The sequence below is a fragment of the Mastigoproctus giganteus genome, chromosome 1 (genome assembly GCF_048544385.1).
Source record: "Mastigoproctus giganteus isolate SK-2022 chromosome 1, ASM4854438v1, whole genome shotgun sequence".
In the NCBI taxonomy this organism is placed as follows: Eukaryota; Metazoa; Arthropoda; class Arachnida; order Uropygi; family Thelyphonidae; genus Mastigoproctus; species Mastigoproctus giganteus.
The window spans coordinates 90,799,521-90,824,499 of NC_143575.1; the positions used below are offsets into that span (position 1 = coordinate 90,799,521).

The following is a 24,979-nucleotide window of genomic DNA, read 5'->3' on the forward strand; positions in this document are numbered from 1 at the left end:
ACAGAACAGGAGTAAGCTCAGGAGTACAGGTTTTGAGAACAAGTGGAGAAATACCATCATGACCTGGAGCTTTCTTGTCATCAAGATTGTTTAAAAACCTTGTGACATCCTTTTCACAGAAGACCACAGGAGGCATTGAATAGAGTATACTGGAAACGGTAGGAGATGGTTTACTAAGATAATCAATACAAGAGTTAGAAGAAAAGAAGGATTCTAGCAGGTCAGCTTTATATTTGGCTGAAGTGGCAACAGAACCATCTGCTTCTCTCAAGTGTTCCCAGAGGTGTGAACAGAGATAAGCAAAAGTTGCAGCCAATAGCTTTAGCAAGAGACCAGAATGCTCGATTACCATTTGGACAAGTAGCAAGTTTTCTACCCAGTCTGTTCAAAATCTAATTGGACTGATTAATAACTGCTTTACAGTTGTTGCAAGCTTTAGTGTAGGCAGAAAATGAAGCTAGTGATTTGGATACAAGCCAAATGTGATATGCAACATTTAATGGCCTTGGAACTTTTATGTTGGTGGGTGGAATAAAGGATCATCCCTAGAAGAATAATTTCACTGTCACAATCTGAGCAAACGTTAACATCAGAAGATTAGAAACAGTAATCCAACCAAAGAAAATAAATCTTGCAGACCATCTCATTTTGCACCCTTGTATTGCCAAACAATGAGGTTGTGAGTGGCCACAAGAGAAAGGCTCCATTGGACAAGAGACCATCACCAAGTTGTGATCTGAGGTACCTAGAGGACCACTCAGCTTGACCATGTACTTAGAAGGGTTGTTTGTGAGAAAAAAGATCAAGTGCATTGGCTTCATGGTTAGGATTTTTTTGGTAGGAAATTTGTATTATTTTGATTATTTTGGTAGGAAAATGAACAATCTGTACAAGGTCATTAGCACTGCAAAAGCCTCAGCACCTTGACCAGCTGGGTTCATGTGACTATAAAATGGAAGCCAGTTGGCAAGTGAACATTAAAGAATTTCAAGTTCTCCCAACTCCACTAATCACTTGAAACTCAAAGAGTTTCAAGTGATTAGCGGAGTTGGGAGAATGATAGCAGAAGCAGATAAATTTGACAGAATGTGGTAGAGAGATGTTAAGCCAAAGAAGATCAAAAAGAGGATATTCCAAATTACTAAGTCTCTGACAGGGAATATCAGAGCGGACATATATGCAAGTACCACCTTTGAAGTGAAAGGAATCATACAGAGATTAATTTGGACAACTGAGATGGGCGGTAGTTGAATCAACTAATAACTGGGATTCTGTCAGAAAGAGTAGATGGGGTTTTGCAGACTATATGTGGAAATGGACATTATTGAGATTGGAACTGAGACCACCTATATTTGTGAAATGAATAAGGAAGAGCTTGGAAGGTTTAGATCTTTTCACAGATAAGTTTAATGTACCCAGCTGTTTGACATAATGTGGCCTCGACAACCCCCCCCCCCTCCATTCACTATCTGGCAGAGTAGAGGCAGCGAGATAATAAATTCGCTTGTCCGGAAGTCTCCCAGAGGGTTACCAACAGGTTCAGTCCAGTGGACTATCTAACGGTCGGCGTGGGAACACCGTTTTAGAACTGTACCCTTGAAATGTAAGGAAGATTGGATCTTGCTAGGATATCTTCATAATCTCAAAAGGCATGAATCATACTGTATGATGTGAGAGATGGGGGGGGGGCTTGTTGGAGCTTTGCTCTGAAGACTAAACATTGGTTCAACCACTTCAGCAGCCAATAAACAAAGTGGTGGTATTAGGACCACCAGTTGATGAGAGTCATCTACCAACTAGTATTATAGTATAGCCCGGTAACAGAGGTGCAGCATTCCTTGACCTCCTGCTTATGTTCGTTTGCACATGAGTGGTCATCTCCAGTATAGTAGGTGCCATATTTCAGGACTTGCACATGGGGGGGGGGGGTCATAGCCACAGTTACAGTCCCACCATCGTGAAGGTGCAAGCACAGAATTTGGATAACACAGACCAACCAGACTTTGCTGAAATTAGGTCCACTTAACTTTTGTGTCACCCGAATATTAGTTCCATCAGTGTTGAGCTTGCTACCTTTCTCCTAGGCAGCAAGCTCAGCTTGACATACCTGCGAGAATGTCTGTGACAGCCACAGAGATGGTTCTTTTGCTCCAACTTTTTTTTTTTTTTTGGCTGGTGCAGCATAAGCTATAGGCTTCCTTGCACCATGTGCCATTGCTAATACTAACTAAAGGCTTTGGTCAGGAAATGCATGAAATGCTACAGTGGCAGCCCAGATAGTCTGGTGGTGGACTGGATTTAATTATCAAAGTGAACTATCTCTAGCAGAAGCATAAACCAAACCTGTGAAGAATAATCAAGTTTAGAATGCATGATCCTGGTAGAGCCAAAGCAGGATACAGCAATCTGCACCCCACAAAGTTCACGAAAGGGACTTTAGCCCCTTGGCACACCTTGCCCTTAGATTACGGATATGTTGTAGAAAAGCTCTATTATCACTGGGACACTGTTTTTGCCCAAGCCTTAATTCTGGGTCAAGATGAGGATTCCATTTTCAACAAAAGTGTTCACAAACGGTCTTCTGTGGTGAAAATCTGAACCCACGAGCAAATGTCCATGATGTAAGGTGATCAATGGCGTTTTGCCTCATATTGCACATGTGACAAAATATAATAAAATTGTCAACTTAGAGGGCATTGTTTACTGTTGGAAGTTGTTCTGTGATCATTTATTTTGATTGTGAAAAGCGTGACACTTAGAACAGACTGCTGTGACTCCTTCCACTTGGCAAAACACTTGAAGAAATATTGAGCCTAAACAACTTGAAATAGGTGATCAGAAAGAAAGTTTTTAATAAAAACGGGATGGTTACTCCTAATACGAAAATCATGGAGGTCTTGCAATATACCGAATCACCAGGTTGTGTCATATGCTTTATAGCAAAGGAAGTAAGCAAACCCATAGCCATAATTATGAGAGCATCCTTTGACTCAGGGGAAGTCCCCACTGACTGGAGATGTGCACATGAGTAATTACGGACCAGTTAGTTTAACTTCTGTTCCGGGTAAAATAATGGAGTCACTGGTTAAAGATGCACTGCAGGATCATCTAGACAAGACTGCAGCAATAATTCAGATATAGTACGGATTTGCCAAGGGAAAGTCGTCTGACAACTTTGATTGGGTATTATGATGTGGTCACAAAGGAACTGGACGCAAAAAATAATTTTGATATCATATACTTGGATTTCAGGAAAGCTATTGACACTGTTGCACATGGAAGACTACTGTACAAATTGGAGCAGAATGGTATTAAGGGTAAGTTGCTACAAGTTGCTACTATGGATAAAAGGATGGTTGAGTGGGAGAAGACAGAGGGTGATAATCAATGAGTGCTGCTCTTCGTGGACTAATGTTATTAGTGGAGTCCCACAGGGTTCGGTGTTGGATCCACTGTTGTTTTTTATATTTATCAATGATATTGATGAAGATATATCAGGCTTAGTGTCGAAGTCTGCAGATGATACAAAGGTTGGCAGGGTTGTTAATGACAGTAATGGCAGTGTGCTACTGCAACAGGATCTAGAAAATTTGGGCAGATGGGCTCAGAAGTGGCAACTGAAGTTTAACCTTGACAAATGCAAAGTACTGCATATGGGTAGAAGTAACCCCAGAGAAACGTACCACTTAAGGTGGTAGAAAATGAAAAAGACCTGGGAGTAATTGTGTAGTCAGATATGAAGTTTTCTGAGCAATGCAGACAGGCTGCCAGGGCAGGTCATGGGGTTTTGTCAATGATATACAGGAATTTTGCTAGTAGGGAAAAGGAGGTGATTGTCTCTCTGTATAAGGCAATGGTCAGGCTACGCCTTGAATACTGCGTACAGGTCTGGTACCCAGATTTGCTTCAATGTATACAGAAAAGGGCAACAAGATTGGTGAGGGGGAATGAAGGAATCCTCTTACCAAGAGAGGTTTAAGTTCTGCAAATTGCAGTGGCTGGAGACTAGGCACCGGTGCGGTGATCTGATTGAGGTGTATAAGGCTTTGAATGGGTTGAGCATGCTGAATTCTAATGGGATTCTTCTGCAGATTACGAACCTAAGGGGGCATAAATTCAAATTGAGAAAAGACAGATGTGCGGAAATTTGCCTTTAGCCAGCGGGTGGTTAATTGCTGGAACAAGCTTCCATCTGTCATTGTGGAGGGAATTGTTTTGTGATTTTTTTTTTTTTTTTTTTTGCTGATGCTCATACACTTGCTTTCTAGCATCATATGCCACTACTACTACTACAATATTAAAGAAAACTGCTACTGGATAAAAAAGGTAAAGTGCAGCCATTATCAATCCACTGCAGGATGGAAGCTTCCTCAACAATTCATGCTGACGGAAATGGACCATAATCTGCCACGTTGGTCCAGTGCGGGTTGGCAGATCAACCGTATTCAGCCGTCAGGGGCTTGAACCCCGGTTTACTCAAGGAGCGTGTGCTACTGTACTCTCACTCCTGACCACTCGGCTACGGAGGCTGGATACTCTTCCTTTATAAAAGCATAATAGATGTACATACTGAGTCTGATTAAATGATCCAAAGTGGACTTGCTTCTTTGGGAGCCTCCCCTTGGGTATTTTCAACTGTAGTAGGATCCGCAATTGGATATCAATTCTGCTCTAGGATCACCAAAGGGCATGGAGGATATTTTCCCTTCATTTTCTGAATCTTATCCGAGACTACTTTTGATCTAGCAGACTGGGTTATAGGGGAGGTAAAAGAAATCAGATTCCCTTTGGCTGGCTCGGATGTTAGATATAGCATGCTTTGGCATGTGCATGTTTAACGTTTGGATATTAGAATTTCTGCGGTGAGTTATCAGCAAAATAGCCCCTAACCTTGTTTTGAGCTTTTCCTGCTGCTGTGAATTCTGATTTCCACCAAGGTTTTGGAAATGGTGGAAACTGTAGACATTTTTGGAATTGCAACTACTCCTGCACGGACAATACCTTTTGTAATGTATTTAATTGTATCATAAATAGACTCTTGGCTGATTCTTGTGATATTAATTGTGCCAGATGTTTGACGGCATTCCAGTCAGTCTTATCAAACTTCCATTGAGGTATCCTTGATAGGTTACATGAACTTTTTTTCATTTAGAAGAGCTATCAGAGAGAAGTGATCACTCCAATAGGGATTTTTTTTTTCACCATGTGAACAAAGGGAAGAGAGAAGGGGAGCAAATAGAGAGATCAGTGGCAGTAAACATACAGATAGATGTACAGAGAAATGTGATTGTTTTTCCACATTTAGGAAAAAAAGCTCATTATTTTCGAGTATGTGCCCTATTTTATGGCCCCTCATATTACTATCTGCACTACTCCAGAGAGTATTATGACCATTAAGATTTACTAAAAGAATATGAGCTGACAGTTGCACAATGATATCAATGTCTGTCTGTCTGGAAGATGTTGATCTGAGGTAGCAAATACACTGAACATATTGTTAGAAGAAACCCTACAAAGACACAAGCAGCAACTGCCTTTATGGTGGTTTTAAGAGAGATTACTTGGAAAGGGTGCATGATTACCCACCAGGATGACAATTCCATGAACAGGTCCATCCTGTTTCGTCTTTGTGTATTATGCTGACATTATCATTTATCTTAAGATATGTCTCCTGCAAACAAATTCACACTAGTTTGTGCCTATGGAGAAGAGCCTTGATATCATCAACATTCCGTTTGTATTCACAACAATTCCATTGTATGAATTTGGCCATTATTTCGGTTTTGTAGATCCAACAGATGGACATATGGATGCTGTCCTGTCCAGTTCTTCATCAATAAAGAGTTCCAAGACTGAATCATATGGTATATCCTTTACCTCGATATCTAAGTTTTCCTGTGTTATGAGGTAACTTCAGCTTTTTTAAATCTTATCTCTATCACTTTTTGTTACTGGGGGAGAATAAGGAGGCACAGATATAGGAGTAGCAGCTGATTGACCCTTCTGGGTATTATGAGCATTAAGGATATTCTGATTGACCATTCTGGGTATTTTGCAAGCTTAACAAATACTAGACAATGGGAGTAAATGACTCTAATGATGGTATGGTCATGTTTGTATCCCAATGCTACATTTCCCAGAAACCTTCTGGGCATATGAGGGCTTGTCACTATTTACTAGTTGGATACATGTCCTGGCCTCTTAGTAGGAAATTTTCAGTTCGGTTTTCAGTTTTTGAATTTTTTTCTCCAATTTCCACTGCTGGCATGTTCAAGGTTTGTTTTTTTCAGATTTTTTCAGATATGGATCTAGAGCATTAGCAACTAAATCCATATTGCTCCAGGGATGGGATATGCGGTGGTCATTTCCTGACCTTTCCGCACCCTCCGTATTTGGTGGTCACGGGCTCAAACCCCGGTCTAATCAAGAAGCGTGTGCTAAGCACTGCCACTACTGCCCACCTGGCTACGGAGGGGCCGATTTTTATGGCATAAAAACAACTATGGTTATAATGTGCCACGTCATTACGCTCGAGGAATATGCAGGGTGCTCTCCTCGGCAATTTGTACAAACTGGCTTTGAAGCTTAACATTACTTGTTCTCATGGTCTTTGGCACCACGTTGAGCACAAGCAGAGTTGCCACGATAGCTGTCACTTCTTGATCTTTCAAATTCAGAGCAAATTTCTTCATCAGAGACATGAAGATCCCACTTTGATATGACACCATCTCTACACCAACATATGAATTGTTAAAAACTGTTTATGGTGAATGGTTATGATAAAGTTGTACCAGTGTATTTGAATGGTATAAGTGGTTCAAAGATGGATATGAGGATGTTCATAATGAGTGAGCATCCACCAACTTCTCGAAATGAGAACAGCTTTGCAAAGGTGTGGGAAATTGTGGCAAGAGATCTTCATTTGACCCTCAGAATGACTGCTGATGAGATGGATGTGAATAAGGAGATGATTTGTCAAATTCTGCATGAAGATTTAGGGAAAAGGAAGGTCTGTGTAAAATTTGTGATGCACAGCCTCATGGATGAGCAGAAGCAACGAAAAGTGTCATCATATGAAGGCTTCATCCAGTCATCATGTGAAGACTTCATGAAGGCAGTCCTAATTTCTTTGACTGTATTTTTAGTGGAAATGAAGGTTGGGTGTTTTAGTACAACTTAGAGACGAAGCACCAGAACATATAGTGGACTTCAAAACCATCACCAAGCCCCCGAATAGTTTGTTTACGGAAGTCCAGGATCAAGATGATGCCGATCATGTTTTTCAACAAACAGGGTGTGATTCACAAAGAATTTGTACCTGAAGGGGAGAGAGTCGAAGCTGCTCTATGTACAGGTGCTTCAAAGGCTGTTGAAGCCCATGTCCAAAGTGAGGCAGCTAGGTCTTGTTGCATGATGCCTCCGCTCATCATGCAACAAGAACCTTGTTGTGAAGACATTTCTGATGAAACATGGCAATGCACAGATCAACCATCTGCCATACTCTATGAATCTCGCACCAGTGGACTTCCTCTTTCCCAACGTGGAAACTGCTCTCAAAGGAAAGAGATTTTAGGATGTTGAGGATATAAAGAAAAATGTAATTGCTCAAGATTTCTTTGGATACATTTGCTGACTCTTTTCAAAAACTTTGAGAACAGTGTAACAAGGGCATTCAATCATATGGTGATTATTTTTAATAAAAATAAAACCATTTTTGAACTCCTTCACTTTGTGTTCTTTTTATTGCAGCAGTCCAGAAACTTTATTGCACACCTCATATATATGTGTGTTACTGTAAAAGCAAACCAGTAACATTAACACATTTCCAGCCTTTTCTGCTCTGGTAAGGTAAATCCCAGGAATTACTGGTTTGCATTGTTAAAAGAACAAAATGTCAACATATTTCCAATTTTCACTGGTCTGATATGATAAATGCTAAAATTTAACTGTTTCAGTTGGTATAAACCCAACTGCAGCACCTAGATCAGTGCATGCTGACCTTTTACCACTCTGAACCAACAAAACCTACAATTTGCAAGTTCATTTTGGTAAAAGCATGGTGAGTTTTTTAAAATCCAACAATTAAAAATAAGTTATTTTCTTTTAGGAAAACTGACTAAACAAATTATATATCATGTTAGATGATCTGCACAAACATTTCTTGCTGAACCAATTTATGTGCAATGGCATCTTTTGAATCCTTGTTTTCCAGAAATATAATCACTAACGAAATCCTCAGATCTGCTCTTCAGTGATCCACTTTTGGGATTTAATTTTAACAGTTTGCCCCAGTAATGCTGCTTGAAATTTTTTATTTGATGTCAACTTCATTTCTTTTCCTTATTCCTCTAATCAGTGTCAAGAGGTTTTGGCAGTCCTCCCCCTCCCCCAAAACCTCTCTCAGGCTTCTAGATTCAATTCAAAAGAGGGCAGGTACATTAACTAATGACTCATCTCTAACAAAGTCTCTCCAACCTGTCTTCATAAATATTCTGTTTCTACTGCATGCCTTTTCTATAGATACTTCTATGGGCACTGTTCTTCTGAATTGGCTTCTACAATTCCTGCTCTCTTCCAAAGCAGTCCAAGCACGTGCCACAACCAGCCAACATCCTTTTACTATCAAACTTCAAACTCGCAGAACAAACTTTTCTTTTCCCTCATTTATTTATTCAACTTCCATTTTCTGGAACAGCCTTCATTTATATGTATTTCCTGAAAACCATCTACAAAAGTTCAAGTCTTCTTTACAAATATCTTCTTTCATCTTCTTGACTCTCAACCCATGCATGGTACTAAGTACTATAAGTTCTAATACCTCTTGTGTATGGGGTTTCATTAAAAAAAAAAAAAAAAAAGGTTTGTGGTAATCTCATTTGCAAATTTTCTTCCATTATCCGATTGAAGTATATCTGGAGTTTTGGATGAAGTGAATATGTCAAGAATTTGGAAAGCTCTCTTCAGTTTGTTTAGCGTGAAGAGGACGAATAACAAATTTAATCAGATGGTCCTGGTACACCATAATGGATTTAAAATTATTATCAGGGTTCAACTCATATGAGTAAGGTCCAGGCGCCTCCGTAGCCAGGTGGGAAGGAGCAGCAGTGCGTAGCACACGCTTCTTGATTAGACCGGGGTTCGAGCCCGTCACCACCAAATACGGAGGATGCGGAAAGGTTAAGGAATGACCGCCGCATATCCTGGAGCAATATGGCCTTAGTTGCTAATGCTCCTAAAAACCAAACAACAACAACAACAACAGTAAGGTCCAGTTGACATTTGGAATTCATTTTCACAAGCAATGCTGGTTTTAGAACAAGCCCTTTTCTCATGCTTTGTTTTTCTGGCATGGTTTCAATAGTTTCAAGTAATCTATAACTGATTTGATGGCAACATTTTGTATTTTTGATTTGTCTCCTTAGTACTCATGTTCTGCCTCTGTAACTTGTTGAAAGATAAGCTTCATGTATAACAGAAAATAGTTCTTTTTAACATACATAATAATAAATATCCTGCATTCTTTGGAGAGAGCAGTCCACCAATAAGTTAAGTCATCACCACTGATAATAAGAATATTGTACTACTTAACCATCAATAATGTACTGCTATTTTTGCACTTCCCCTCTTTTGTCCTCAACTTCTCAGGTGTCGTTTTCAGGTGTCTCAAGTTCTTGTCTCAGGTTTTGAGGTTGTCACAGACATTCTCTCAGATATGCCACACAAGCTGTACTTGCTACCTGAGAGCCTAAAACACTGATGGAACTGATATTCGGGTGACACTCAAGTCAAGTGGACCCAATTTCGGTGAAGTCCAGACGGTCTGTGACAGCCAAATCCTCTGCTTACACCTTCACAATGGTGGGTGACCACCCAGGTGTGAACCAACGTAAGCAGGGGTCGAGATGTGGTGCCCACACCACATGGAGGAATGCCGCCCCTCTATGTTACCAGACAGTACTAGGTGGTAGATGACTCTCATCAACTGGTGCAATACCACCACTTTGCTTATTGGAGGCTTGAAGTGGTGAAACCCATGTTTAGTCTCTAGAGCAGGGGTGGGAAACTTTTTTCATCAGCAGGCCGAATGAAATTTTCGTATCATGACGCGGAGCGGAATAGATCGAACGATTTAACAAAAAAAAAGCAGAACCTAAAAAATGTTACATTATTTGAATTACCAAATTATTAATGTATTTTAAAAAAAGTAAATACAATATTTAAATAGAAGTCGATTATAGATGGGTACAGATAAGAACTACAGTTTGGAATAAACATTTTTATTGTTATGATAACAAAGTAAATGCAGAAAACAAAAACTTTAATGTGAGGGATTACATTTGGAATGTTCCTGATTTATGATTTCATCAAAATTGGGATTCAATTCACTAGTGGCTATTCGTAGAACTGCTCCTAAATTTTCATCCGTTATTCTTGATCTTTTGCTCTTTGTATTTTTCATTAAAGAAAATGTAGTTTCGCATAGGTATGTCGATCCAAAGAATGCCAAATATTTCTGTGCATTATCCAGAATATTTTAAAATATTTCTGGATTTAATGAGGCATAAAAGTCCGTTATTGTTTTTTCAGCAAATTGATTCTTTAATATTAAATTTGACTGTAAATTTATCAGTTCCAACTGGATACAAGGTGGTGCATCATTGACATTAAAATTAAATGGTAGGCTTACTAAAGATAGATCTTTAGAAATTTTCTGGAAATCATCAAATCTTGTAAATTCATTAAATAAGTCACTTATTATAGCCTCATATTTCTTAAAATCAGCACATTTCAAGTTTTTTTTCTTTTTTCTAAGATTGGAAAGTGAGTTAACTGTTTATTTTGGAATTGTTGCGAAAATAACTTGAGTTTTCTCGTAAATGATGTGACATTTGTATACATATCAAAAATAAATAGTCCTTTCCCTTGTAATAATAAATTTAATTCATTTTGATATGAAAACATATCAACGGAGGAGAAAAAGTCGTTCAGCCATTGTTCATCTTTTAATTCACAAAATTCATTCAGTGTCCTTAGCATTTAAGAAGTTTACAATTTCATCAAACAAATCATGAAATCGTTTTAACACTTTTGCAAGAATAAGCCATCTTATGTCCGTATGGTAAGGAATATCAGTAAAATCACATTCAATTTCTTTCAAAAATGTTATGAATTGGTGGTGGTTTAAAGCTCTTCCACAAATAAAATTAACTACTTTCGTTACAACCGATATAACATGCTTCAGTTTTAAAACTCTTCTGCAAAGGGTTTCTTGATGAATTATACAATGTAAAAAAATTATTTCTTTTCCCGGAATATGCTTTATTTCATCGCTTATTCTTTTTAATAATCCAATGATTTTTCCTGTCATACTAGGACACCAATCAGTTGTGATGTTGACAATTTTGTCCCACTTTATATTATGTTTTTGCAAAGCTTCTTGAAGAGCTATAAAAAAATCTTCGCCAGTCTTTGTGTCTTTCATAGAATATGCATAAAGTAATTCCTCCGTAATTTCAAATCTATGATTTATACCTCAAATAAAGATTAAAAGTTGACTCGTATCAGTAATGTCACATGATTCATCTAAAGCCAGTGCATGGTAAGTACAATCTTCCAATTTTAATTGATCACATAAATTACTCGAAATATTATCAATTCGTCTCACAAGAGTTCTTCATGACAGAGAAATTTTTTCAAACGTTAGTTTTTTATCAGGGCATAATAATTCAGCAATATCTATCAAACATTCCTTCATAAATTCCTCATCAGAAAATGATTTACATTGTTTTGCAACCTTATGTGCAACAATGAAACTAGCTTTTTTCAGAGCTCTATCTGTATTTGACAAAATTTTCAAAGTATTTTGTTGCTTACGCAAACCACATTTTAAATTTTCTGCTTCAATTTTCATTTGTTCCCGTGAAAATAGCTTATATTTTACGAAATGTTTTGTTGAAAAATGCCTTTTTAGATTATATTCTTTAAGAACTGAAATAGTTTTGTTACAAACCAAACAAACAGCTTTATCGTCTATATTTGCAATTAAATATTTGAATGTCCAATTATCATTGAAAATGCGGCATTCGGCATCAATTTTTCTTTTTTTTTTAATTGGCTCATTTTAGGGGCTATAAATTATATTAAATTAAAAATTGTAATAATTAGAAAAGGCATAAACTGACTTATAAAATATCTTGCACCAATATTATTTTTTCCAATAAGATGTCAAACCCAAAGGAACTTCGATCGATGCTACAATAATAATTTGGAAATAATACTCTTTGACACTGCGTAGAATCACCTGGTTAACTGCACACTGCTTACTGCTGCACTGGCCGCGATTCCTGATTGAACCGAATTAAGCCGAACGTTTACGGCGAGTGTAGTCAGGTATGGATTTTCTATATTTATGCATTTACGGAGGGGGTCGGATACAACATTGTCACGGGCCGCCTGTTGCCCACCTCTGCTCTAGAGCTAAGTTCCGGTCAACCCTTCCCCATCTCTTCCATCATGCAGTATGACTGATGATTTTGAGGTCATGATAAACATCAAGGTGAGATCCAATCTTCCTTACATTTCAAGGGTACAGCTCTAAAACGGCGTTTGCAGGCTGCCCGCTAGTTAGTACACCGGACCGAACCTATTGGTAACTCTCTAGGAGGCTTCCGGATCAGCTAGTGTATAATCTTGCTACATCTACTCTGCCAGATAGTGACTGGAGGGAGTCCGAGTAGTGTGTATGCGGGGAGCATTGTCAAGGCCACATTTGTCAAGGATCTGGGTTCTTACTATGTCTACACCATATCCAAAAATTTCATTACTTCATACAGCATGTCCCACCCACTTTTTCTTACTATTGAATACACCATGAATTGTCAAACTAATAAAGCAAGCTTATCTGCGAAAAGATCTAAACCTCCCAAACACTTCCTAATTCATTTCACAAATATACATGGTCTCAATTCTAATCTCAACGATGTCCATTTCCACTTGCAGTCTGCCAAACGCATGAACTTTTTCTGACTCAGTTGATTCAACTACTGCTCATCTCAGATGCCCATATCATTCGCTGTATGATTCCTTTCGCCTCAAGGGTGGTACTTGTGTATATGTCCATTCTGATGTTCCCTGTCAGAGACTTGGCAATTTGGAATTTTCTCTCTTTGATCTTCTCTGGCTTAAAATCTCTCTACCTCATTGTGTCAAATTTATCTGTTGTCTCCACCATTCTCTCAACTCCATTAATCATTTGGAGCTCTTTGACTTCCTCTCTTTGCAACTTGACTTTCTCCAGTCCAACTTTCCTAACTGAGGTAATTTTCCTTGCTGATTTTAATGTTTACAACTCCAGCTGGCTTCTGTTTTCTAGTCACACTGATCCAGCTGGCCAAGATTCTGAGGCTTTTGCAATAACTAATAGCCTTGCACAGATTGTTCATTTACCTACAAGAATACTGGACAATCCTAACCATACAGCCAACATGCTTGATCTTTTTCTCACAAACAACCCTTCTAAGTACACGGTCGAAGTGAGAGGTCCTTTAGACACCTCAGATCACAACTTGGTGATTGTGTCTTCTCCAATGGAGCCTTTATCTCATGGCTATTCCCAACCTCATGTTGTTTGACATTACAAGAATGCAAAATGGGATGATCTGCGAGATTTTGTTTCTTCTTTTCCTTGGTCGGATTACTGTTTCAAAACTTCTGACGTCAACGTTTGCTCAGATCATGTCAGTGAAATTATTCTTGCAGGAATGGAATCCTTTATCCCACACTCCACTTTAAAATCTTGTCCTTTATCTAAACCTTGGTTTTCCAATAAATGTGCTACGGCTGTTCAAGAGAAGAATGTTGCATATCGTAATTGGCTTGTTTCTAATTCTTCAGTTTCATTTTCGGCCTACATCAAAGCTCGCAACAATTGTAAGGCAGGTATTAATCAGTCCAAACTAGAGTTTGAACAGGCTAACAGTAGAAAAGTTGCTTCTTGCCCTAATGGTAGCCGAGCATTCTGGTCTCTTGCCAAAGCTATTGGCCGCAACTTTTGCCCATCTCTGCTCCCACCTCTGTCCAAACCAGATGGTTCTGTTGTCACTTCAGCCAAGGATAAAGCTGACCTGCTAGCATCCCATATTTCTTCCAACTCATGTATTAATGATCTTGGTAAAACACTTCCCTCCATTCCCAACACGCTCCATTCATTGCCTCCTGTGGTCTTCCGTCAAAAGGATGCCGGATTATGATTTTGACGAGTTTTGATGCTAAGAAAGCCCCAGGTCCCGATGGTATTTCTTCACTTATTCTGAAAACCTGTGCTCCTGAACTCTCTCCTATTCTTTGCCGCCTTTTTTCACTTTCTGATTCCAAAAGTGTTTTTCCTTCTGCTTGGAAATTTGCTCATATCCAGCCAGTTCCTAAAAAGGGTGACAAATCGCTCCCATCCAATTATCGTCCCATTGCAATTACTTCTACTCTTTCTAAAGTAATGGAAAAATCAATTAACCGCCAACTCTTAACTACCTAGAAACCTTCCGTCTGATCAATGATCGCCAGTATGGATTCCTTCAGTGTCAATCCACTAGTGATATTCTGGTTTACCTTACCCAATTATGGACTAATTCAATGGAAAGGTTTGGTGAAACATAAGTAGTTGCTCTTGACACCTCAAAGGCTTTCCATCGTGTCTGGCATAAAGGTCTTCTAAACTAGCTTCCATCTTATGGTTTGCCAACTGTTTTTTGTAATTGGTTATCCAGTTTTCTCTCTGATCGTGCCCTGAGGGTGATGGTAGATGGCACTGTCTTCTAACTTCTCCACTAATGCTGGTGTCCCCCAAGGTTCAGTTCTTTCCCCTACTTTTTTTCCTCTTGTATATTAATGACCTTCTTCCACTGACTGGAAATCTTATCCATAGTTTTGCCAACGATAGCACATTGCATTCCACTTTTCATTTTGAGAAACCTTGCTCTGCTCAATCAGCTTCAACTTCTCGAAAATCTGCTACCAATTCCTTAAATGCCAATCTTCTGGTAATTCTCCAGTGGGGCAAAGACAAGTTAGTTGATTTCAACCCTTCTAAAACTCAGTCTTGTCTTATATCTCGCAAAAAGGATTCTTCTGCTCCTATGCTTATCTTTGGTGACACTCCGATTTCTACGCAAAACGATATATATCTCTTTTGGGGATTACCCTGACTCCTAATCTCTCTCTCTTGGCACAAGCACATTACAAATATTGCTTCCTCTGCATCTAAAAAACTTGGTTTTCTCTTTCGCTTTTAGCGTTACTTTTCTTCCAAACAGCTGCTCACTATGTATAAATCGCAAATCCACCCTACCATGGAATATTGTTCCCACAACTGGGGTAGTGTACCCAAAACCTCTCTCAGGCTTCTTGATTCCATTCAGAAGAGGGCGGTTAAGTTGATTAATGATTCATCTCTAACAGAGTCTCTCCACTCGCTGTCTCATAGACGTACTGTTTCTGCTGCATGCCTCTTCTACAGATACTTCCATGGGCACTGTTCTTCCTGAATTGGCTTCTATAATTGTCACCCTCTCTTTCAAAACAGACCTAACACGTGCAGCTACCAGCCAACATCCATTTACTGTCCAACTTCAAACTCACAGAACTAACTTTTCATCTTCCTCGTTTATTCATTCAACTGCCATTTTCTGGAACAACCTTCCTTCATACAGATTTCTTGAAAATTACAGTCTACAGAAGTTCAAGTCCAATGTCAACAAATGTCTTCTTTCGTCTTCTGAACTTCCAACAAAAGCATGGTACTAAGCATGGTTCTAATACCTCTCGTGTTTGGGATTTACATAAGAAAAAAAAAGGTGTAGTTAACATTATTTATCACAAGTTATATAAAAGTTATTTTTAGCTTTCTTCTGAGTAATATCACCTGTTAATTATCATAAAAATATTTTGATGAAGCCATTTCTGCCACATAACATACAATCGACAAGAATGGAACAGATCGGGTTGTAATAAGGAGCAGAGAGCACACCTCCCATCAGCGATAGTTGTCTGATTTTGGCTTACAAAAGCTGATATTTTCCATAATTCAAATCAAAAAGCTAATGAAATACATAAAAAGATGTAGAATGTAGTATTACATAAAAAAACAGGAGTAACTGGGTTTTTTTTAAAATTTTTCTATAATTTCTTTAAATTTATTATTATTTTTTTAAATTCTTTTTTGAATTTCAATTTCAATTTTTTGACAATAATTTCATTCAAATGATGGGTGTCTGACTGAAAATCAGAAAGAATTCTATGTCATTTAAGTACAAATTTTAATTTTTATGAATTTTGAAAATTTAATGAAGAAGCTTGCTCCAGAAATGGTTAAAGTGGAAGGAATCGTGAAGCAAATAATTATGGCAAATGAGATGAATGGTAACTGATGCAAACAATAATTGAGATTCTTTCTGGTAAAAAAATAAGTGGGCTAGGCATATTATAGACAGAACTGGACGTCGATGAGATTAGAACTGAGACAGCATACATTTCTAAAATGAATTAGGAAGTTTTTGTGATGTTTAGTTCAAAATACTGGAAGCGTTTTACTTTTGTAAAGTTTTTTTAATCTGTCATATATGTTTTCCCTTCCACTTCTTTTTTAGTGATTGCAAAATTAAACCTTTATACATGGCAAGTAGGAGTGCCTCCCAGTGATGCTTCTACTAAATTCATAATCAGAGCCTAAGGAATCATGAATCCACTTTACTTCCTTTGTTGTCCTTGATCTGGGACAAAATGAAGGGAAAATGCATATCCCACTCTTCACCAATCCTGTATTATAATGTATGCACTAAATTGGCTATTACAGATTGAACAGCAATAGCCAATTCTCCTGGGAAAACATTTTCTAACATTCCTGGAACATCATTTTACACCCAACATTTCCTGGTCCTGAAAAAGAAAAATGCTCTTTAATATTTTATATCAAAGAGTTTTTACCCATACAATTGACCATTTAGCAAGCAAGAATTAAAAATGGTCTTAACTCTTACTAAGGCAAGTGCTTTTGGTCCAGATGACATTCAATATGAAATGAAAAAAACCTGTGGATCACCTGCTTTTTTTTTTTTTTAAATATAACAATCTTTCTTAAATAGTAGTTCCAAATACTGCTGGTACAGGGCAACCACCGTCGCCTTCACTAAGCTAGGAAAAGATGTCGAAGTTTCACCTATCGCCCTACTGATCCAACAAACTGTAAAGAATGGTAGATTGGACACGTCTATCCGAGATGCTTTCCTCACATGAGTATCTGCAATTCACCTTTTGATATAGAAAAAGCATATGACATAACTTGGAGATTTCGTATATAGCCTTTGTCTTAGAGGTCACCTCCCTACTTTTATTAAAAACTCTTTATCCCATCAGTCCTCCTGATTCATGTAGGATTCACCCTCTCCCAATCCTTTTGCAAGAGTAGGAAGTACCTCAAAATTATGTGATCAAGGATCAGTTTTAACTGTTGCACCTTTAGAATCCACAACTTTTTCTGTGGAGGTATGAATTTCTTTTTTTCTTTTTCATGTTAGCCATTGTAATGCAAACTGTGTTCTAAGGGCAGTTTTTCTCACTGCAAAAAAAAAAAAAAAAAGGATAAATCCCTGGAAAAATGCAACTGCTATGTCTGAGACCAGCTAACTCAACCTATTTGAAATCACTTAAGTTCCTTTTGTATTAACGTAAGTCAAATTAGGAAATTTTACAGTCTTACCTTCCATAACAGATATGCACAGACATCTGGATGTATACTATCCAACTTTGGATAACCCTCAAAAATATGAAGAGAAATCTCATCATGAACTTATACTGAAAAGTACTGGTATTAGTATTAATATTGGCACGTGATTCAAGAAAGCAAGCTTATACAGCATCAGCCAAAAAAAAAAAAAAAAAAAATCCCATTTCACCTGCCATCTCCTCCAATAGTCTAACTTACCTATCAAGGATTAATCCACATGGAAGAAGAACTGATTCAAGTGATTTTTCATAATGATGAGGAACACAAAATACATGAAGGGGATAGCCCTGACAGTCATCTGGAACCTATAATATAACACAAACAAACTTCTTTTTAAGGATGAAAAACAAATAAGGACTCAATATACAAAGGTGAATCAAAAAGCAATGGTGATTTACCTATAGATAAAATTTATGGTTATTAATAGGCATTTTATTAAATTTTTAAAAATCTGGTAACAATATTTTGTGTTTTTCAGATAATTTTATTAAAATTGCCTATATGTGATGCCAAGAGCTTAATTAATAAGGGTGTCTCCCTTACAACACTGAACTGAGATCAAAGAGCACTTAGCCATTCTTTATTATGCAAAAAAAGAATATCTTCATAAAATTTACATTTTTAGATCTAATATGGCTTCCTTTTATTTTTTTATTATTTATTTATTATTATTTTTTTTTCCAGCTTTATGAACTCTAAAGGCATTTTTAAGATAATAATACTTCTATTGACAAATGTAAAGAACTACATATGGGAAACAGCAACCCCAGAGCAATGTATCAACTCTGTGGTACTACACTAACAGTGGTAGAGAATGAAAGGGACCTGGGGGTGGTTGTGCAGGCAGATATGAAGTTCTCTGAGCAGTGCAGACGGGCTGCAAGAGTAGCTCATGGTGTATTGTCAATGATATATAGGAATTTTTCTAGCAGAGATAAGGAGGTGATTATTCCCTTGTATAAGGCAATGGTCAGGCCACACCTAGAGTACTGTATACAGGTCTGGAGGCCTCATTTCAAGGATGTAGAACTGCTGGAACGAGTACAGAGAAGGGCAACAAGATTAGTGAATGGAACAAAGGGTTGCTCTTACGAAGAAAGGCTTAAGTTTTGCAAATTACAGTGTCTGGAGACTAGGCACCAGCGAGGTGATCTGATAGAGGTGTATAAAGCCTTGAATGGTTTGAGCATGCTCAATGCTGTAGGGATTCTTCCTCTTGCTCAGAATAATTACCCGAGAGGGCATAAATTCAAATTGAGGAAAGACAGATGTAGGATAGACGTGAGAAAATTTGCCTTTAGCCAGCGGGTGGTTGGTTGGTGGAACAGACTTCCATCCCTTGTCGTGGAAGTTGATAGCCTAAATAAGTTTAAGGCTCAGCTGGACAGGTATTTCGAATTAACAGAGGGGTGAAGTGGAAATGGTTTTTTTTTTTTTTTTTTGCTGATGCTGCATAAGCTTGCTTTCTTGCATCAAATGCCTCTACTAATGCTATAATGCTGGAATTCTCATATTCAAAATAATTAGGATTTTACTGTTAGGATAATTTATAAACCAATAATTTTTGATACAATTTTATAAATGAAATCATTATACATGGACACCTGCTTTATGATATTAATCCGATCCAGAGACACCATTGTATTGTGAAAATATTGTAATGTGAACCCAAAACACAATGTTTTATGGTAATTCATTCCAAGACTGCTGAAGTTAAAATTTTTGCTATATAACTAAGCTATTTATCTCTCTAAAAGGCAATTTTTATAATGGAAATTGTACACACTGATTAAAAAAAAATTGATTAAAGCAAAACAAAAAAAAAAAAAAAAATCACTTAAACTAAAGGATGCAAAAACAAAACATGTGGCCAACACATTTACAAATGCTGCTACTGGCTGAGAGGAAGACTATGTGGCCTGGTTGGAAACAATTGTGAGCCCATCCCATTGTAAAGTGAAATAAGTAGGCACCAGTTAACATGGTCATTGGTTAGTGGAATCAGCCACTTTAATTTCAAAAAACCAATTCAAATCATTAAAATGTACTACACTTTCATCATTATCATATGTTCGGTTATAAGAATGAATTTTGGAAACCTTTGTGATATTTTTCTAAAGCACATTTCTGGAGATCACTACCATAAAACAATAAAAACAATTTGCAGTTTCCAGTTTATCAGTCTTTTCTGTTAGTGCAATCTATTATAAACAGGTAGTAAATTCAATCTTATTGTATTTGTGGTAATACCGATAGCTGGAATTCTGTAGCTTTTTACATTATTATGGTGAAATGTGTTTCTCCCTTCCACAAAAGCTTCAATCACATAAAAACAATAAATTTTCAGAATCTTCTTTTCATTTTTATTTTTTAAGCTTCGTAAACTTGTCACACCTTATCTCACTTGCGCATATCATGTTAGTTGCAATTTGCGCTTGTTGTGTTCTTTGTTATTGATTGCTTATCTTGTTTTTTTTTTACTGTTTTAATATTTTACAACCCTGCCCCCCAAAAAAATGTCAGCGAACAGAAATATCAACCCGTTAGTAGGAACGTATTAAAGTATGTATTAATTAAGCTATATACATAAGCGTAACTATTTATATAAAATACTTAGGTATGCTGCCCAAATTTTCCAACTGCTAATTGTTGCCAGCACCCGTTCACTTGGTTCACCTTGCATGACCACCATACCAGACATACTTTATTAATTTTTGTACTAATGTTTTTTGACAAGAAAGGCAGCCCATGCCTGAAAACTATCAATGTATGTTTATTTTATCTGTCTTCAATTTTAATGAACCTTTCTAAGTTTTAAGAAGTGTAGTGGCTGAATAGCATGTAAGAACTTTGAAAAAATGTAGAAGAAATGCTAATGAAACATTAGAGGGGAGAGACATCTAACAGACTAAGACACAAAAAACATTGAAGAAAGAGAAGCAATATTGGAAATGAGAAGACACCATAGGACTAATCAAATAGAAGTACTGGATGTGAATAATCAACATGTTGTAATTAATGCGGAAGAGCATGACATTGGAAATATGTGTTACAACTGTGAGTATTGCAATGCAAGATATTGGGTACATGAGTTAAACACGTTGAATAAATACACTAAATGCTATCATGATGAGACACCTACTCCATTACGACAGCTGCGTACAGGGGATACACGTGAAGCAAATAACTACAGATAACATATATATGAGTACAACTCAGCAATGGCATTTGCATCAATGGGCGCAGAGATTAAATTACCGCCTGGAAATGGTCCATACTGTTTCAGAATACACGGCCAGATTTACCATTTGGTCTCACTGCTATATCCAAATGAGACAAATAAGCCAAGATATGAACAACTTTATATTTTTGATTCTGTTGAAGCAACAACAAAATGGCTTGAAAAACAATCAAACCAAGGGTGTATAGTCGAAGTAATGCAAGAACTGGATGAGATGGTTTAGAGACAACATAACACACCTACATCCAAAACAGAGATTGCTGCAATATTTCTTGGACAGGACGGGAACCACCTGCAAATAGAGACATGCAATATCACACAGGTGACTGCTCTAGAATAATATCACCGCTAAACAAGAATGGTGAAGATTGAAGGATCAAGATTAAATGTGGAAAATATTCTTCCTATTTTCAGTATCATTTAATTTTGTTAAGTGGTGAGGTAATAAAGTGTAAGTTTGTGATCTTTACTTTTATAGCTTGTAGGTAATATTCCTCCTATTTTTGCTTATTAGAATTGCCATTTAATAGAATTAAAATTCAATACACAAACGTGATCATCACATATTGTATAGTGAACGGTATTTTATTATGGAGAGTCCATTGTAAAGTGATTTGATCGTATAGTGAACCAATCATAAAGTGGGGGTCCACTATAATTAGATTTCAGAAAAGCTTCTGATACCATTGCCCATAAAGGCTGCTGTACAAGGAGCAGGTGGCATTAAGGACAAGCAACTGCTATGGATAAAGAGATGGTTGAGCAGGAAAAGACAGAATCGTGATCAATTGGCACTGCTCTTCTCGGTCTAATGTTATTACTACAGCTCCCTATGGAAAATGGGTGCCGCCTTAGCCAGGTGGGCAGGAGCAGCAGTGCGTAGCACGCACTTCTTGATTAGACAGGGGTTTGAGCCCGTGACCACCAAATACGGAGGATGCGGAAAGGTCAGGGAATGACCACCACATATCCCCGGAGCTTTGTTGTTGTTGTTGTTGTTTGAGAGCTATTGGCGCAAGAGCAGCTTAGGCTATAATGCGCCTAATCTAGGTTAGAGTTTCATATTTCGACATTTTTTATTATGTTGTTCAGATGGAAGTCAAGATTTTATTTTATAATTACGTAGCTTTTTCGTAAATGTTACGCTATTTATTTTTATATGTTTTGGTAGTATCCGATTAACTTAAGGAAAAAGAAAACGTCGGTAATATTTGGCTGGTTATCTAAAATTGTTTTGAGCGTTAGGTTGTTTTGTGCGTTCGTGGTTATTTGAAAGGCTTTTATACGTTCTGAAGTAAATCTTGGACAGTTCACCATGAAGTGATGTACAGTGAGTGGAACTTGACAGTTTTGGCATTGAGGAGGGTCTTCACCTCTGAGTAGGTAAGAATGGGTCATATGTGTATGCCCAATTCGCAATTGAGCAAGGATCACTTCTTCGTGTCTGTTGGATCGGTAACTGGAAGTCCATGGTCGGAGTGTTTGTTTAATTACACGAAGTTTGTTGTTACTTTGATCTTTCCAATGTTATTGCCATTGTTTTAAACTGCTTTGGTGGATTAAGGACTTGTAATCGGTATATGGTATTGAGCGGAAGGCATAGTAAGAGGTAGCAGCTTCTCTTGTCGCTTTATCTGCTTTTCATTCCCAGTTATTCCTGTGTGGCCTGGAATCCAACAGAAACTGATCTTGTGATTATTTTGCAATAAGCTTTGATACTGAATATTGGACCTGTTGTAAAACTGGGTGTGCTTTAGCATTGGCATTCTGCAAAGCAATGACAGAGCTAAGCGAGTCAGTGAAAATTATGCTGTCTGCTATCTGTTCATGTTTAATTTTGTTTACGGCCATCAAAATGGCTTGTAATTCTGCTGTAAAGATGCTGCATTCTTTTGGAAGTTGTTGGATGAGAGTACAGTCCTCAGAGTGAATCGCAGCTCCTACACAAGTTTCTGTTTTTGAGCCATCTGTGTATATGAAAGTGTGATGTTCATATTTTTCTTTGTATGCTGCATGTAGTTGCTGGTAGTTTGTTCTCGGGAGATTTGTTTTCCCCCAAGATTGGAAATGCAGGTCATACGCAGGTTGAATTATAATTCCACAGTGGAATCATCTGTGTAGTCGTGGTAGCTATGCTATCATAATTAAGCTCTCGGCATAACAGTAAATCTTTTAGACGGATGTTGGAAGGTCGGTTTATTCGTGGATGGGCTTGGTATACGTTTTCAAAGTACGATGAAAACAGAACCTCTCTATTTGGATGATCGGTGATGGATTTTATCTTTACGGCATAGTGTAATAACAAGTTCTGTCGTCTAAGTTGTAGTGAAGGTTCATGGGCTTCTGCATATAGGCTTTGTACAGGTGAAGTGTGAAAAGCTCCAAGCGCTATACGGAGTGCACTTGGTCTTGCGGAGTCGTAAACAGGTGCTCCATAGTCCAGCTTGGAACGCACTATTACTCGATAAAGTTTAAGTAGTGTATGTCGATCTGCACCCCAAGTTGTTGCGGAGAGAACTTTGAGTAGATTTAACTTCTTGATGCAAGAATGTCTTAGCTGCTTAATATGTTCAAGGAATGTCAGTTTCTTATCTAAGAGAAGTCCTAAGAATCTTATGTTTGGTACGACTGGGATCATATATCCATCTAGTTTAAGTTCAGGATCAGGGTGTAGGTTTCGTTTCCTACAGAAGTGTATACATGCAGTTTTCTGTGTGCAAAACCGGAAGCCATTTGTTTGTGCCCATTGACTTATTTTATTTATTGCTCCCTGTAACTGCCATTCTATACTTCGCATATTCTGAGAGTGATAGGACATACTGAAATCGTCAACGTATAAAGCGGTATCAACAGGTTTTGGTATATGCTCAGTTATGGAGTTTATTTTGATAGCAAAGAGGGTTGTGCTAAGCACAGACCCCCGAGGCACACCCTCTTCTTGGGTGAAGACTTTTGAAAGAGCATTCTGCAATCTAAATTGAAATGACCTGTGGAGTAAGAAATTTTGAATATATTTAGGAAGATGTCCACGTAATCCAAGGTGGTATAGGTTTTGAATAATTCCATAACGCCATGCAGTATTGTAAGCTTTCTCTATATCAAAACATATCATTACGTGGTGCTCTTTTCGGATAAAGGCATTCCGCACACTGTTTTCTAATTTGATCAGTAAATCTAGTGTTGAACAATTTTTTCTGAAACCATGCTGTGCTGGATTGAGAAGGTTATTTCTGTTCAAAAACCATGTTAGACGAGCATTGATAATTTTCTCCATAACTTTTCCCAGGCAACTGGTTAGAGCAATTGGACGGTAGTTGCGTGGGTCAGAGAGGTCTTTCCCCGGTTTTGGGAAAGCAAGAATTATTGCATGACGCCAACTGTCTGGAAATTGGTTTTCTAGTAAGATTTTGTTATATAGTTCTAGTAATGCCATTTGGGATTAATCATCGAGTTGCTTTAACATCATATAGTGGATTTGGTCTGGTCCTACAGCACTTTGCTTTGTCTGGCATAGAGCGTGTTTCAATTCATAGAATGTTAAGGGTAGGTTGTACTCTTCATTATTTCTTGTGGAAAAATTCATTTTATGTCTTTCTATTCTTGCCTTGTATATTTGAAAACTGGGAGTATATTGAGTGGTCGCTGATATTCTGGCGAAGATTTCGCCCAGTGCGTTGGCTATTTCTGACGGCTCTGCAGTGACTTGTCTAGTCCAGTTTAGGATCGGAGTTGGAGTAATCTGGTATCTGCCACTCATTTTGTTAATTTTATTCCAGACAGTTTTAGATGGTGTGGAACTTGTTAATGTAGATGCAAATTTTATCCAGGATTTTTTCCTATTGGCCCGCCTAATATATCTGGCTCTTGCCTGTGCCTTCTTGAACAATATGAGGGTCTCTAAAGTTGGATATCTTCGAAAAGTATTCCAGGTTTTGTTTCGCTCTTTCTTAGTCTGCGCACAT

General features: G+C 37.8%; 1 protein-coding gene across 1 annotated transcript in view; it reads right to left on the bottom strand.

Annotated features, from left to right (window-relative positions):
* LOC150090985 (hypoxanthine-guanine phosphoribosyltransferase-like) overlaps positions 1-24,979 on the bottom strand; it is a 96,575-nt gene that overhangs the window by 42,986 nt on the left and 28,610 nt on the right. Inside the window, exon 2 of the mRNA XM_090379413.1 lies at positions 17,975-18,081. Within this exon, the coding sequence (XP_090235539.1) occupies positions 17,975-18,081 (107 nt within the window). The remainder of the gene's footprint in view (positions 1-17,974; positions 18,082-24,979) is intronic.